We start from the raw sequence: 16,345 nt of genomic DNA, 5'->3' as shown, positions 1-16,345 counted from the left end.
CTTGGGATTTTCATTTTACATAAACTTTCAATAATAATGGTGAACAGATAGAGGGTGAATCTCCCTAATGGGGACACAGACAGCAAAAAAAAACACAGGTGTTCTAACCCCTCTCCACTCTATCCGAAACTCAAAAAAACAAGTTTGGGTCTTTTAAAATTTTGCGTATGTATGTGTGTATATATGTCACTTTTTTATGTTTGATGTACAGTATGATTATATGAGGTGACCAGGACCTGTGAGGGTGCTGGGGGTTAAAGTTTACTCCTCCTGCAGCCACATATATACTGATGATGATCACACTTAATATATTTAATTTAGATCATTTTATAAATTTGAAACTTCAACCTTCAGACTTTTATTGACTTATTTTCTTCCTTTCTAGATGTGTTATTGTCCTTCTATGCCCAAGAAAAAGCAAGCAAGCTCATATAGTCAATACGTGCAGGTGAACTCCAGCTCATTCTTTTTTTTGGGTTTGGGGGGCAGAGATTGATCTGAGTTTCTGTAGACCGGTATTTTTGCTTTCTGTGGAATATGTCTGTAGGGTTCATGTAATTGCTATAGATTCTCATTGTAATTGGGCTCTTTTTTTCTTCTAGTAAGACACTGAGTGCTTTATCCTTCTCACCGGATGGGAAGTATATAGTCAGTGGAGAGGTAGGTCAAACTTTTTGTTAAGATTATTGCCAGTGCCAGATTGTCCCTTCTCTCGTGCAATTGTAGCACAGACCCCTATCGGGTTATGCTGATTTGGCCTAGCACATGACAACTCAAGCAGTCCCGCATCTCAAGTAAGCAGGCAGGGAATGTCTTTTTGTGCTTTAATGTTTGTTGAACTTGGTCAGGTTGCAGGGTGAGCTTTGGGATAGTCTGGATTTAGTGCACAGGTAACCAGAGGACACACTCTCTGCCCCGTCTACTCTCTACAGTGTAACTTCTCTCTTCCCAGACACCAGGGAAGTAGACAATCCTGGACTCCAAACGGGGAATTCCAGATTCAGCAGTACTGGCGCAGTTGCTTAAAGCGGAGTTCCACCCAAAAGTGGAACTTCCGCTTTAAATAGTCCTAACCCCCCTGACATGCCACATTTGGCATGTCATTTTTTGGGGGGGAGCGGATACCTAGTTTTGACAGGTACCCGCTCCCACTTCCGCGGCGCCCTGAGCAGAAGTTCTCCTCTCCCCCTCCCTCCCTGCAATCTTCTGGGACATGTCAGAGGTCCCAGAAGATTGCCGGCCAATCACGACGCGTAGCACAACTGCGCAGTGCGTACCTGGCTGTGAAGCCGCAAACTGTCACAGCCGGGTGCCCACATCAGTGATGTCGGCGCTGCGGAGCAGAGAGGGAGAAGACGGCGCATCGCTGGACCGTGGGACACGTGAGTGTGCGGTTAGGCTGGAACTCCGCTTTAAAGTGGAGTTCCACCCATTTTTGGAACTTTAGATCTTTGTAATCCCCTTTAAAATGGCTTTTACCAATGGAAACTTTTTTTTTTTTTTTGCTAGTAAATACCTTAATTTTGGCTTTATTCCTCCTCTCCTGACTTCCTGGTCCGATCGGCGATGACGTCATTCGGCGATCCGCAGTGTCTGCTGGGATGTATTCTACTTACAGTAGCTGTATCTGTACTGAGCCGTGCCTGCCCCGCCTCCGCCCCGCCTCCTCTCATTGAATTGCATTGTATGAATGTATTAAGGCTGTTCTCTGCCCAGCCTCCGCCCCGCCTCCTCTCATTGAATTGCATTGTATGAATGTATTAAGGCTGTTCTCTGCCCAGCCTCCGCCCCGCCTCCTCTCATTGAGTTGTATTGAGAGGAGGCGGGGCGGAGGCTGGGCAGAGAACAGCCTTAATACATTCATACAATGCAATTCAATGAGAGGAGGCGGGGCGGAGGCTGGGCAGAGAACGGCCTTAATACATTCATACAATGCAATTCAATGAGAGGAGGCGGGGCGGAGGCGGGGCAGGCACGGCTCAGTACAGATACAGCTACTGCAAGTAGAATACATCCCAGCAGACACTGCGGATCGCCGAATGACGTCATCGCCGATCGGACCAGGAAGTGAGGAGAGGAGGAATAAAGCCAAAATTAAGGTATTTACTAGCAAAAAAAAAAAAAAAAAAAGTTTCCATTGGTAAAAGCCATTTTAAAGGGGATTACAAAGATCTATGTATTCCAACCTATTAAAAATGGGTGGAACTCCGCTTTAAGGGGTTAGCCAGCCAACAGTCACTAGGACTGTTCAGGCCTATACTCACAATGTCCCCTTATACTTTGATGCCTCCATCCAATACCATCTGGACGCTTCCCCTGTGAATCCCCAGGTCAGATCCTCGGTGGACCACCTTGATCAAGCTCCAACTATTTCCAGCAAATAGGCCCCCCCCAGATCGCACTGAGCTTGGACTTTGATGAACTTCTGCAGACTTCAGCTGAACTGCTAAGAAGGGTAGCAGCCCTTTAGAGTGGGATCTTCTCCTCCTGGACAAGAACCCTGCTGTTCCAGGCCCTAAACTATTTATGCCCTTCTCAGCCACCTACAGGGCATCCTCCCCCAGAGATTGGCTGAGACCCCATAAATATTCAGGCCAAGGGTCTGACTCTTCCATCCTGCAACACTTTGGAATGCACTAGAAGGCAGGGAGAAGAAGTTGAGCCTGCAGCCTGTGAGACTGAGAACAGCCAAAAATAATCACACGCTGCTCCAATGTTTAGAGGAGCCAAAGAATTAGATTTACCTGAGCCTCTCTAGCAATGTATTTGAGCAGGGGGGTGCTACACAATGTTCTGGAAATCTTTACAAAGGTGTTTTTTTTTCTGCAGTGGAGATGAATTACTTTTAATGCACCAAAGCTGAACTCCCAGGGACATACAAAATGTACCCATGCCATGGGGCTCCCCCCTTTTCCCATCTGCATTGCAATGGTTAAATGCTCCTTTTTGCCTAGGGTACCTGTAAAAAAAGACTTTTACTTACTTTACCAATTGCCCTTTCCCATTTTGTTTTAAGTTTGTTTAGCCTATAGGTAGTGGAAAATGGTGTAATACTTACCTTGTTCTATGCTCCCATGGTATCTGGTGCTCCCCTCCCCTCTCCAACACACTGGGTTGTAGGCAGGCCCTCTGCCATCTCACTTACAGTGCAGGACTGCTGGTCATGCATTGTACTCCATGATGTCAGAGGTTTCAGGGGACCAGTAGTATCGAAGAAGAAGCCTGTGGGAGCTTCTGGCCGTATAACGTAAATTCCGGTATATTTTCCTGCCAGGGAGCCAAGAGATGCGTCATAAGCCACCTATAGAAGTCAGTGGCTATAAACCTGTATACACAGGTACCTGTAGAAATACATGTATCCATCAATTTGCATCCACAGTTGTATACACCAGTAGGCATACGTATGTTTATATAGGCACCAATGTATAACTGCATACAACTATTGGCTTCCATAAGCGACTGTATGCAACACCAGGAAAACGCTGGAATTGTTCCTATATGGCCAGATTCACAGATTCACTTATAGGTATGAGCATGAAGATGAGTAAAAGTGCTTTTTAAAGCTACCCTAGGCAAAAATTAGCATTTAACCCTTTCAGTTTGAGGGTTGTTCCACAGTCACCCCCCCCCCCCCCCTTCCTAGAGTTTAGATTAAAAAAACACTTTAACCTACAGTTAAGTTAAAGTAAGCCTATACAAACTTTTGTAAAGGTCTTTCAACACCCCTGCTCACTTTTTTTTATTTTTTTTTGTATGTTTTGATTTCCTCTTCAGAGTGGTCACAAGCCAGCCGTGCGGATCTGGGACGTGGCAGAGAAGGTTCAGGTCTCTGAACTGCTTGGACACAAATATGGAGTGTCCTGTGTCTGCTTCTCCCCCAACATGAAGTATGTTGTTTCTGTGGGATACCAACATGACATGGTGGTCAATGTATGGGATTGGAAGGTAAGAAGTTTGCTAGCTGAGCCCTGGGAACATCTATAGAAGAGGTTTACAGTAAAATTATCAATAGACATATGGGGCTGCCATTTATGAAAATGCTAGTTTTCTGGTCTTGCTGACAAGCTGGCTTTAATAAATCTTGATTCTTTTACCCAGAACAAGTATGGAAATTGTGAATGTTAGAGAAGTCTCAGAAGTTATTTCCAATGTACTTTTTCCAGTTCTTTGACTCGGAACATCATAATGTTACCTTAGGTTGAATTTTAGGCCAAGTCCGGTTCACCTAAAGCCCAACTTTGGGCAATTCTTTTTGTATTTCCTATGCAGTGGGACTGTGCCCGCATTGCATGGGTCAACTGCTCGTTTTGCCTAGAGGTGAGCATAAAGCGCATACTCGTCTGCTTCTTTGATCGTCCGGAAAACGGTGCTCCAGTGGTGGACTCTTCCTGGTCAATGGAGCCTGTTCTGGGCGCGATGATGTCATTAACAGTCCACTATTCAAGAGCTGCTGAAGCGCAGGGGGGGGGGGTCCTGACCGGTCTTGTGCTGGGAGAATCAGGTAAGTATATCTCCTCTCTCCTTTCTGTATAAAATAAGCAGTTAACCTGTGAATTACGGTCACAGCCCCACTGCACTGGGAAATTTTTATTTTATTTTTAATTTTTTGCCCAGTTATGGCTTTCAACCGTAACTTCTCCTGACATTTGACATTTTACAATTTCTTTTTTTTACCCGTTTACCTAATCCACTCAGTTGTTCACAAAAAACATACCTACCCATCCAGCAAATCCAGTGTGGTCTGTTGTAGGCCACCGATCCATCCCAGCACTGTGGGCCCTGTGCTTCTATAATCTCATCTGACATCATCAGAAGACAGGCTGACTTTTCCTTGCAGCCAGCCCTCTGATGAAGTGACGCAATGCGGTGGACATGGCCCAGTGCATACTAAGCATGGTAGAAATTGAGGGGGGCGGTGGGGGGGAAGAATATGATGGCAAGTGAAAAAAAGATTTTGATGGTCCCCTTTGTGAACCTTTCGTTTTTGCCCATCTCACCAGGTCTTTTGTGTTGCTGGTCCAGCCAGCTGCACATACCTTTCCTTTTCTCCCTCACTGCTCTATTCAGTTTTTTCTTTTGATGGAAGATAGGGAGCAGCTTGGACATTACACAGGTCTGAGGACTCTCCTCCCCACCACTATTTGGCTAAGGGTCTGTGTTGACGGGCTTTGGACTTGGGTCAGTGGCTTTGGTTTTAGATGCTTCTGAGATTATTCATAAGCTTGACTGGTGCATTTTATTTTGCAGTTGACCGCCTTCTATTCTGCAAAGGGAACCTGATGCTTTGTACTACATAGGCAAGGGGTACTAAACACTAAATTTCTTGACACTGGAAAAACAAAAAAGGGGGCACATCAGCCTAGGGGGGACTACCTTTTTTATACACAATTTATAGGTAAATAAAATAAAGTGATGTACTCACAAACCAATGTAAACACAAGCTCATCAATACAATCCAAAAACGGTATGCCAGGTCCTCTGCACCAGCTTGATATCATTGGAAGAAGCCACACAGGTCTAGAAGTCTAACACGTTTCAAGGAGTGTCTCCTCCTCTTCAGAGCCAAAAATTCTTTAGCGAAGTCTTTTACCTTGTAGTGTCTGAGGGTGCCGATAGCCTAGACCAGGGGTCCCCAACCAACGGCCATGGACCAGTACCCGTCTGTGGCCTGTTGATTAGCGGTAATCGCGGTCCTGACGGAACCATCACAGACCGCGGTTGCCGCTCACTTGCTGTGTGGCTGTATCACTCAGCCCCTGTGTCTTTTCCTGCCCCGCCGCTGATGTCATCTTATTAGCAGGGCAGGGGGTAGGAGGACCTGAAAAGCTGCTCTGGAGAGAGGGAGTCTTTCTTATTATCAAGCGGGTAATAATCCGCTTGTTAACATAGTTTTGGCAGCTCCCACCCTCCGTCCAGATCTGCAGCGCCTCCCACCCCCCTGCCCTGCTGACAAGCTAACGTCGACAGTGGGAGGGGGGAACCTGGGAGAATACACACGGCTGAAAACTGCCTCTTCCCTGCCACAGGTAGGACTGTGCAGAGGAGGCAGAGACTAAAATGGGGGCACTGAGAGAGGAAAGGAGGAAGAGGGGGGAGGACCTGATTGGAAGAGGCACGGTGACAGGCGGGCTGTGATGTAAAAGGGAAAGGAGAACACTGTGAGACTCCTTTTTAAAGGGTAAACTGTGATGTAAAGGGAGATTGTGGGGTTGTGATGTGAAGGGGGTGGGGGGGGGGGGTGCAATGGACAGACTCTGTGATGAATATCCAGTCGCCCCCCCCCCCCCCCCCCCCCCAGATCTCTGGAAAAATTGGCTGCCACAAAACTGGTCCCTGGTACCAAACAGGTTGACGACCGCTGGTCTAGATGACTAATTAGTGTGATTCCTTACTTTTTTTTTTTTTTTTTTTTTCTTCCCTCTCCGTATTTGTACATTACCATTCTATGCCATTTCAATATCTTCACAGAGCAAAATTGTAGTTGCCAAGAACAAAGTCTCCAGTAAGGTCAGCGCTGTGTCTTTTGCTGAGGACAGCAGCTATTTTGTTACCGCAGGCCACCGTCATGTCAAGTTCTGGTATCTAGAGACTTCAAAGCAATCTCAGGTATGTTACTGATAGTGGTATGTAAAGCAACGTCCTGCAGCAACAGAAACTTCACAGTGCAAATTTATGATCTCACCTTTTTCTTTTCTAGTTAACATTAGTTACTCTTCTTTCCTCCTGCTGGCCTCTTCTTCTCCTTCTCTGTCTACATAGTTACATAGTTACATAGTTAGTGAGGTTGAAAAAAGACATCAGTCCATCCAGTTCAACCTATGATGTGTGTGTGTGTTTGCTTTTAACCGTACATTGTATACCCCTGTATGTTGTGGTCTCTAAGGTGACCATCTAACAGTTTTTTGAAACGATCAATGCTCCCTGCTGATACGACTGCTTGTGGAAGAGAATTCCACATCCTTACCGCTCTTACAGTGAAGAACCCCTTACGCATTTTAAGGTTAAACTGCCTTTCCTCTAGTTTTAGTGAGTGGCCACGTGTCTTATTGTATCTCCTTTCTCTGAATAGTTTGCTCCTTATGCTAGGGTCGCCAGTACAGTATTTGTACATTGATATCATATCCCCCCTCAATCGTCTCTTCTCCAGAGAGAATTGGTTCAGTACTTGTAGTCTTTCCTCATAGCTGATGTCCTCCATTCCCCTAATTATTTTTGTTGCCCTTCTCTGGACTTTCTCCAGTTCCAGCACATCCTTCCTGAGGACCGGTGCCCAGAACTGGAGAGCATACTTCAGATGTGGCCGGACCAGAGTCTTGTAGAGCGGGAGAATAATCTCTTTATTTCTGGAGTGAATCCCCTTTTTTATACATCCTAGTATTCTGTTTGCTTTGCTTGCGGCGGCTTGGCATTGCATGCCACTGCCAAGCCTGTTGTCTACCAGTACCCCCAAGTCTTTTTCCATCCTAGACTCCCCCAGAGGTTCCTCCCCCCCCCCTAGTGAGTAGCTTGGTTTCTGGCCCCCAAGTGCATTACTTTACATTTTTCAACATTAAATCTCATCTGCCATGTAGTTGCCCACCCCATTATTTTGTTCAGGTCCGCTTGTAAGGTTTCCACATCCTGCATAGAAGATATTGGCAAGCTTAGTTTAGTATCATCCGCAAATACTGAGATTGTACTAGATATCCCCTCCTCTAGATCGTTTATGAATAAATTAAACAGGATTGGTCCCAGGACAGAACCCTGGGGGACCCCACTTTCCACACCCGCCCAATCCGAGTACTCCCCATTAATCACCACCCTCTGAACTCTCCCCTGGAGCCAGTTCTCTATCCAGGTACTCACCTTCTGGTCCATACCTACCTTCCTTAGTTTGTACAGTAAGCGTTTGTGGGGAACGGTGTCAAAGGCCTTTGCAAAGTCCAGATACACCACATCCACTGGCTTACCTTTATCTAGGTGGCAGCTCACTTCATCGTAGAAGATTAATAGATTGGTTTGGCAAGAACGATTTTTCATGAATCCATGCTAATTACTACTAATACAGTTTTCATTACTAAAGTCTTGTATGTGGTCCCTTATCATCCCCTCCAAAATCTTGCAGACTACTGATATTAGGCTGACCGGCCTATAGTTACCCGGGATACATCTCGGCCCCTTTTTAAATATTGGTACCACGTTGGCTTTTTTCCAATCAGCTGGCACCATACCCGTCTGTAAACTATCCTTAAAGATCAAGAATAATGGTCTGGCAATCACCTGGCTGAGCTTTTTAAGAACCCTCGGGTGCAAGCCATCCGGTCCCGGGGATTTATTTATGTTAAGTTTCTCTAGTTTAGCTCTAAGTCTATCTTCTGTTAGCCATGGCGGTATTTCCTGAGGTGTGTTGTTTAGTTCGGCCTTACAAGCTGGGTTAGTGTAGCCCCGCGATTATTTTGTGAAGGCTGAAGAGAAGAAATGATTTAACACTTCCACCTTTTCTCTGTCCTCAGTGGCCATATTTATAACTTATTGACCTCTGGTCACTGTTTCCTAAGTTGCCCCGTATTTCTATATCCGTGATCAGGTCTGTATTGTTGGTAATCAGTAGGTCAAGTACCCCATTGTTTCTTGTCGGTCTAATCTCCTAAAACTGAGATTTATGAAGCATTCTGAAGACTTTTTTGGATGTGCCTGAGCATCTTTTTTTTCTTCCCAAAAGCCAAACTTCAGGCAGATATAAAAGGCACACAATGATCAAGCTCTGGAATATTAAATAGATCATTAAATGTGTATACTATTTTTAGTGTAAGCAATGTAAGTTTGTCTTTGGTACTGCCTGGTGCAGTCTACTGTACAGCAGATCTCAGAGAGAGGAAGGGAGAAGCAGCACAAGGAGCCATTTACCTTTGCAGTCACAGGGTGGAGAGGAGACCTGTAAATTAAACTGCAGCAGAAAATAATCAGGTTCTCTTCCCTGTTAGCTGAGGCTCCGTAGGTCTTAGGGTTCAGTGGTCTGAAATGCAATACCTTTGGCAGAAAAAATGTCTTTTATTTATTTTTTTACATGTGGTTTGCCTGGATTTCCCTTAACCACTTTAAGCCCCGGTTCACACTTGTGCGAGTGCCGGGTTCGCATGTAATGTCGGAGCGCACTGCTCCTTCATTACATGCGATCGGCTGTGCGGTGCGAGTTTAGCCATACACTTTGTATGGCTAAATTCGCACCGCAGCCGCAGCAAACACCACAGGGACCCTTTTTGGAAGCCGCATCAGGTTCGGATCGCACAGCGGTTCACACTTGTGCGATCCGATCCTGTGCGAACTGCAAGATCGCACTGCGATATGCGATCAAACTTGGGGTGTCGTTAAGATTACATTGACACCCCCAGCGTATTGCATATGGCAGTGTGAACTGCCGGGGGTGCGTGTGCGATGCGGGAACAGGCTGCGGATTCGCAGCCTTCCCGCACTCGCATAAGTGTGAACCGGGGCGAAGACCGGAAGGATTTGCCCCCTTCCTGACCAGGCCCTAGTTTGCGATTCGGCACTGCGTTACTTTAACGGACAATTGCGCGGTCGTGCAAAGCTGTACCCAAACATTACGTGTTTTTCCTCACAAATGGAGCTTTCTGTTGGTGGTATTTGATCACCTGTGCTTTTTTTGTTTTTGTTTTTTTGCGCTATAAACTAAAAATGAGCGACATTCTGCTATATGACATTCCCCCAAAAAAAAAAAAAAATTAAAAATCTATTTTTTACTATTTTAGGCCAATTTGTTTTCTGCTACATATTTTTGGTAAAAAAAAAAAAAAAAAATCGCAATAAGCGTATTTTGATTGGTTTGTGCAAAAGTTATCGCGTCTACTAAGTACGGGAAAGATTTGTTATTTTTATTGTGTTTTTTTTTTTTTTTTTTTTTTTTTTGCGGGACTGCAACATTGCGGCGGACAGATCGGACCCCTAACTGATATTTTTGACTCTTTTGGGGGTACCAGTGACATTACTACCGTAATCGGTGCTAAAAATATGCACTGTTACTGTAAAAATGCCATTGGCAGGGAAGGGGTTAGCCCTGTGGATGATCAAGGGGTTAAATGTGAGCCTAGGAGAGTGATTCTAACTGGGTGGGTGGGGGGGGGGGTTGGCTTCTGAAATTACCATAGAGACATGTGATCCTATATAGCAGGATCACATGATCTCTATGATCATTCCAGGGAGAACAGCCGACCGTCCTTCTCTCTCAGCGGGGAGCAATCAAAGCCGCCTGAATCCCGAGAGCGAGCGTCGTAGATGTACGGCGATTTGCCCAGGAGTGGCTGCCTGCCGCAGTATATCTGCGGCAGGCGGTTGTAAAGTGGTTAAGCTGGCTATACAATTCAACCAGTGAGTTGAACAAAAAAAACTGACCCAGTTACCCCCATCCACATATTGTGAGGTGTATGGGGGAATCCTCCCAGTTGTGTCTTTGCATTCTGACATCAGGGAGGCTTCCCCATCATCAGAATACACTGAGCAGTGCTCTAGTATGTTGCCTGTGGCGTTGATGGAGCAATAACACACCGACAGGGTGGTTGAGGAGTCGCTGGAAGGACTTCTCTTTAACCACAATGGCCACATGCATTGAGGCCGGTCACTGCTGGCCACATGCATTGAGGCCGGTCACTGCTGGCCACATGCATTGAGGCCGGTCACTGCTGGCCACATGCATTGAGGCCGGTCACTGCTGGCCACATGCATTGAGGCCGGTCACTGCTGGCCACATGCATTGAGGCCGGTCACTGCTGGCCACATGCATTGAGGCCGGTCACTGCTGGCCACATGCATTGAGGCCGGTCACTGCTGGCCACATGCATTGAGGCCGGTCACTGCTGGCCACATGCATTGAGGCCGGTCACTGCTGGCCACATGCATTGAGGCCGGTCACTGCTGGCCACATGCATTGAGGCCGGTCACTGCTGGCCACATGCATTGAGGCCGGTCACTGCTGGCCACATGGACTTGAGGCCGGTCACTGCTGGCCACATGGACTTGAGGCCGGTCACTGCTGGCCACATGGACTTGAGGCCGGTCACTGCTGGCCACATGGACTTGAGGCCGGTCACTGCTGGCCACATGCATTGAGGCCGGTCACTGCTGGCCACATGCATTGAGGCCGGTCACTGCTGGCCACATGAATTGAGGCCGGTCACTGCTGGCCACATGAATTGAGGCCGGTCACTGCTGGCCACATGCATTGAGGCCGGTCACTGCTGAACCAGCATCATTTTGATCCATGTATGGCCAGCCTTAGTCTGTGGCTTGGCTTAATCAGATTCTGCTGTTTAGTGTAGATAAATAAGATGCGCCTGTATCTATAGAACAAAATGGCTGCTGTGTTGGCTTATTGTAACTGAGGCCACTGACTGTGGAGGTCGGGGACAAGGAAGTTGTCATGCCAAACACATTACACTGTGGAGAGTAATTGTGGTCATACACGCTTCGATAAATTTATGAATTTCTTTTCCAATTGATGGCTTTCAATAAGTTAATTGGTCTATAGTCAACAACCTATTCAATCGATATACTACACACAGGAAAGTGGATTAAAATATGATCATAACCTACGATCGTAAATTACCAATCGCATTTCTTTCCACAGTGTAATCTCATAATCTGATTAATCAAAACGCAAAAACATCAGTGCTTCTGACTGATTTTAAGCAATCCATAATATCTCTCCCTGGCTGGTCGAATCGATTTGATTATATCTGAAATTGAATCTAAATTAATCAGAAGGAAAGTTATGGCTTTTGGATCAATTGTTAATTGAACCAGCTTGTGTGATCACCATTAGAGAGTGAGTCTGGTACTTGCTAATGTTCTGCAAAGCCTCGTGTTACCTTGATGTCCTGTTCTTTGTAGGTGCTTTGGCCATGTGTTGGAAGAATATGTGATTTTTGGCTTATTTTAGGAGATGTTCTATGGTTGTGGCCCACACAGCATGCCTTCTCATATTGGTGCTCATTGTCTAGAGTTTAATTTTTAATAATAAAGAATATGTAAACTCAACATTTCATATTCCTGATATGTGCCTGCTGTACCATCTACTTGTATGAAAAAGTATCCTGTTCTCTTTGTATTGCTTCCTTTGTGTGAAATCCCTGGTGTTCCTCCCAGTCTCTCTGCTTTCCTATCAAAAACTGACCACACTAAGCACGAGAGAACAGTAAATATTCTGGCTGTGCTGTAACTCTGGCTGCTCTCCTGCAATGATCAGACTTGACTTGTCTTGACTTGCCCCTTCCTGCACAGATTTTCACTGAGAAGATCAGTGTGCTTCTGTTTTTCCTCCCCCCAGCTCCTATGCAGCTGAGAACAGAGGGAATGTGATCACTTATAAAAAAAAAAAAAAAAAAAAAAAAATATATATTTATAATGAGATATACAATATATAGACACACACACAGGTTTTGCCATTTTTTTTTATTTTTTTCTCTACACTGCTTAACAGAATTAAAGGAACTCTTTAAAAACACATCAGATCTCAATGAAAATAACATGCTGGATATCTATACTGATATGGACTGGGTATTGGGTTAGGAAAGAAATGATGCCACATCGTTTGATGAAAATGATCAACCTACAGAAGGCTGAACTGACACACCAAAAATCAAAGGGAAAAAATGATGCAGCAGACTAGTCAATTTTGCTGAAATTTAATTGCAGCAACTCAAAATGGTACTCAGTAGTTTATATGGCCCCCATGTGCTTGTATGCATGCCTGACAACATTGGGTCATACTCCTAATGAGACTAAAGATGGTGTCCTGGGGTATTTCCTCCAAGATCTGGATCAGGACATCAGTGAGCCCCTGAACAGACTGAGGTGCAACCTGGCAGCATCGGATGGACCAAAACATAATGTCCCAGAGGTGTTCTATTGGATTTAGTTCAGGCGAGTGGGGGGGCCATTCAATGGTATCAATTCCTTCATTCTCCATGAACTGGCTGCATACTCTCACCACATGAGGCCGGGCATTGTCATCCATCAGGATGAACCAAGGACCCACTGCACAAGCGTAGGGTTTGACAATGGGTCCACGGATTTCATCCCGTTTCCTAAAGGCAATCAGGGTGCCATTGTCTAGCCTGTAGCGGTATATTTTTCTGTCCATGATTATGCCTCCCCAGACCTTTACTGACTCCCCACCAAACTGGTCATGCTGAAAGATGTTACAGGCAGCAAGTTCTCCACGGCTTCTCCCGACCCTTTCATGTCTGTCACATGTGCTCAGGGTGAACCTGCTCTCCTCTGTGAAAAGCACAGGGCACCAGTGGTGGATCTTCCAATTCTGGTGTTCAATGGCAAATGCCAATCAAGCTCTGCGGTGCTGCCAGTGAGCACAGGGCCCACCAGAGGACATCCTCCATGAAGTCTGTTTCTGATTGTTTGATCAGAGACATTCACACCAGTGGCCTGCTGGAGGTCATTTTGTAGGGCTCTGGCAGTGCTCATCCTGTTCCTCCTTGCACAAAGGAACAGATACTGGTCCTGCTGATGGGTTAGGGACCTTCTATGGCCCCATCCAGCTATCCTAGTGCCTGTCTCCTGGAATCTCCTCCATGCTATTGAGACTATGCTGGGAGACATCTCAAACCTGGCAATGTCATGTATTGATGTGCCATTCTGGAGGAGTTGGACTGCCTGTGCAACCTCTATAGGGTCCCAGTATAACCTCATGCTACCAGTAGTGATACTGATCCTAGCCAAATGCAAAACTAGTGAAAAACAGAAAAAAATGAGTAGGGAAAAACGGAATTTTTGTAAAATCTTACCTGTAAAATTCCTTTCTCTGAGTCCTCCGACAGTTGCCGCCTCTTCATATTCGTCACATATGGGGTATTAGACTTTGCTCCGAAGGAGTAGCTAGGCAACAGAATATGTTAACATTAAAGCTTTTAACATATCCCACCCTCAAGGGGTGGTCCCCTCAGTCAATACCCTCCTACTTCCTGCAACCATATCTCAGTTTCAGTGGAATAGCAGTAGAGTATACAACCAAACCCCAAAAGAGGGGCGGGGGCGGCGACTGTCGGAGGACTCAGAGAAAGGAATTTTACAGGTAAGATTTTACAAAAATTCCATTTTCTCTTACGTCCTCCGACAGTCGCCGCCTCTTCATATTCGTCACATATGGGGACGTCCCAAAGCAGTGCAAACATGAGGGGTGGGAAACGCATCTGCGCCGAAAGGCAACGCAGTCTCCGCATCAAAGGAACCTTACCAAAGGAAGGAAACCAGCTGGGCTACAGGAAAAATAATTGCTCAACAGGAGCAACAACCCAGGAAAAGACAAATAACCAGGGGATAAAAAACTTATCCCAACAGCCAGAGGTCCCCAACAAGGGACCCTAGGGAATTGCCGCACTAAGAACCTTGCGGCCAAAGGAAGCATCCGCCGATGCCTGAACATCTACTTTGTAGAATTTTGTGAAAGTGTGCACGACAGGCCCAAGACGTACTCAGAGATCGTCGAGTGCGCCTTCACAGGCACAGGGGGAACCTTCCCCTGCAAGGCATAGGCCTGTTCAATGGTCTGCCTGATCCATTTGGCGATGGTAGAGGCCGACGCCGCCATGCCCTTCCGAGGACCCTCTGGAAGAACAAACAAGGAGTCCGTCATTCGAAAAGACTCAGTCGATTTAAGGTAAACCCTTATCGCCCGAACAACATCCAAAGAATGTAATCTCACCTCCTTTGGATGTTTAGGCTTCGCGCACAGCGAAGGCAAGACAATATCCTCATTAAGATGGAATTCCGAAACTCGCTTCGGAAGAAAAGAAGGATTAGGTCGCAAGACCACCTTATCCAAATGAACAACCAGATACGGAGACTTGCAGGACAAAGCCGCCAGCTCCGACACTCTGCGAGCCGAAGTGATCGCAACCAAAAAGGCGACCTTTTTGGACAACATAGACAACGAGATCTCCCTGATCTGTTCAAAAGGCGCACGTTGTAACACAGATAGAACGAGATTCAAGTCCCAAGGGGGCAGAGGATCCCTCCTAGGAGGAACCAGATGCCGCACCCCCTGAACAAAAGTGCCAACCAAGGAGTTGGAAGCCACGGGACGTTGAAACAGAACGGCCAGCGCAGACACCTGACCCTTTATCGTAGCCAGCGCCAAACACTGATCGACACCCGTTTGAAGGAAGGACAGCACTCGGGAAACCGAGTACGTGCGGGGTGAAAACCCCCTGGACTCACACCAGGCAAAATAGGCCTTCCAAGTACGGTAATAAACCTTCCCGAGGAAGACTTCCTCGCGTTGATCAAAGTATGAACGACCTCTGGGGAGAGACCCTTCTCCTTCAGGACCTCGGTCTCAACAGCCAGGCCGTCAAAGCCAGCGACTGTAAAGCAGGATGATATATCGGTCCTTGAGACAGGAGATCGTCTCGAAGAGGCAGACGCCACGGGGCGTTGACCGCCAGATTCACGAGGTCTGCGTACCAGGACCGGCGAGGCCAGTCCGGTGCCACAAGAATCACCGTGGTGCGTTCCGAGTGTAACCTGCGAAGGAACCTGGACAGCAACTGAATCGGTGGAAACGCGTACATCAGCTTGTACTGATGCCACGGGGCCACTAACGCGTCCGACGCGTCTGCCCGAGGGTCGCGCGTCCTTGCCACGAACCTTCTCACCTTGTTGTTGAGACGAGACGCGAATAGGTCCACATCTGGAAGACCCCACTTCGCGCACAACAACTGGAAGACAGCCGGGTGGAGAGACCATTCCCCCTGATCCAGGATCTGGCGACTCAGTCCGCCTGCCAGTTCTCCACCCCCGGAATGTGAACCGCCGTTATCGCCGGGACATGAGTCTCGGCCCAAGACAGAATGTCGGCCACTTCTCGAGGCGCTCGGGCACTCCTGGTGCCCCCTTGGTGGTTGATGTAGGCCACCGCCGTGGCATTGTCCGTCTGCACCCGAACCGGGCAGCCCTGCAGCCGGTCCGTCCAGCGATGAAGACAGAGATTTATCGCACGCAATTCCAGAATGTTGATCGGAAGGGAAGACTCCCCCTCCGACCAAGTTCCCTGGGCGGACAGAACACCCAGAACACCACCCCAGCCCGACAGGCTGGCATCCGTGGTGATCACCGTCCACGAGATAGGACGAAACGACTTGCCCCCGGACACCATCGGGGACTGGAGCCACCACAGAAGGTCTCTTCTGGTGCGATGACTCAACGAGATTTGAAGATCCAGAGATTGAGGTCGCCGTCCCACATGGACAGGATCTCCGCTTGGAGACCCCGCGTGTGAAACTGGGCGAAGGGAATCGCCTCGAAGGCCGAGACCATCAATCCCAGACATCTCATG

General features: G+C 47.1%; 1 protein-coding gene across 1 annotated transcript in view; it reads left to right on the top strand.

Moving 5' to 3' along the window:
* The window catches only part of WDR62 (WD repeat domain 62), a 127,821-nt gene that overhangs the window by 7,262 nt on the left and 104,214 nt on the right, over positions 1 to 16,345 (top strand). Inside the window, exons 3-6 of the mRNA XM_082264684.1 lie at positions 386 to 448; positions 603 to 660; positions 3,775 to 3,945; positions 6,469 to 6,606. Of these exons, the coding sequence (XP_082120810.1) occupies positions 386 to 448; positions 603 to 660; positions 3,775 to 3,945; positions 6,469 to 6,606 (430 nt within the window). The remainder of the gene's footprint in view (positions 1 to 385; positions 449 to 602; positions 661 to 3,774; positions 3,946 to 6,468; positions 6,607 to 16,345) is intronic.

This window comes from Pelophylax lessonae, assembly GCF_965119305.1.
Source record: "Pelophylax lessonae genome assembly, chromosome: 7".
In the NCBI taxonomy this organism is placed as follows: domain Eukaryota; kingdom Metazoa; phylum Chordata; class Amphibia; order Anura; family Ranidae; genus Pelophylax; species Pelophylax lessonae.
This window is presented reverse-complemented; position numbering and strand designations above follow the sequence as displayed.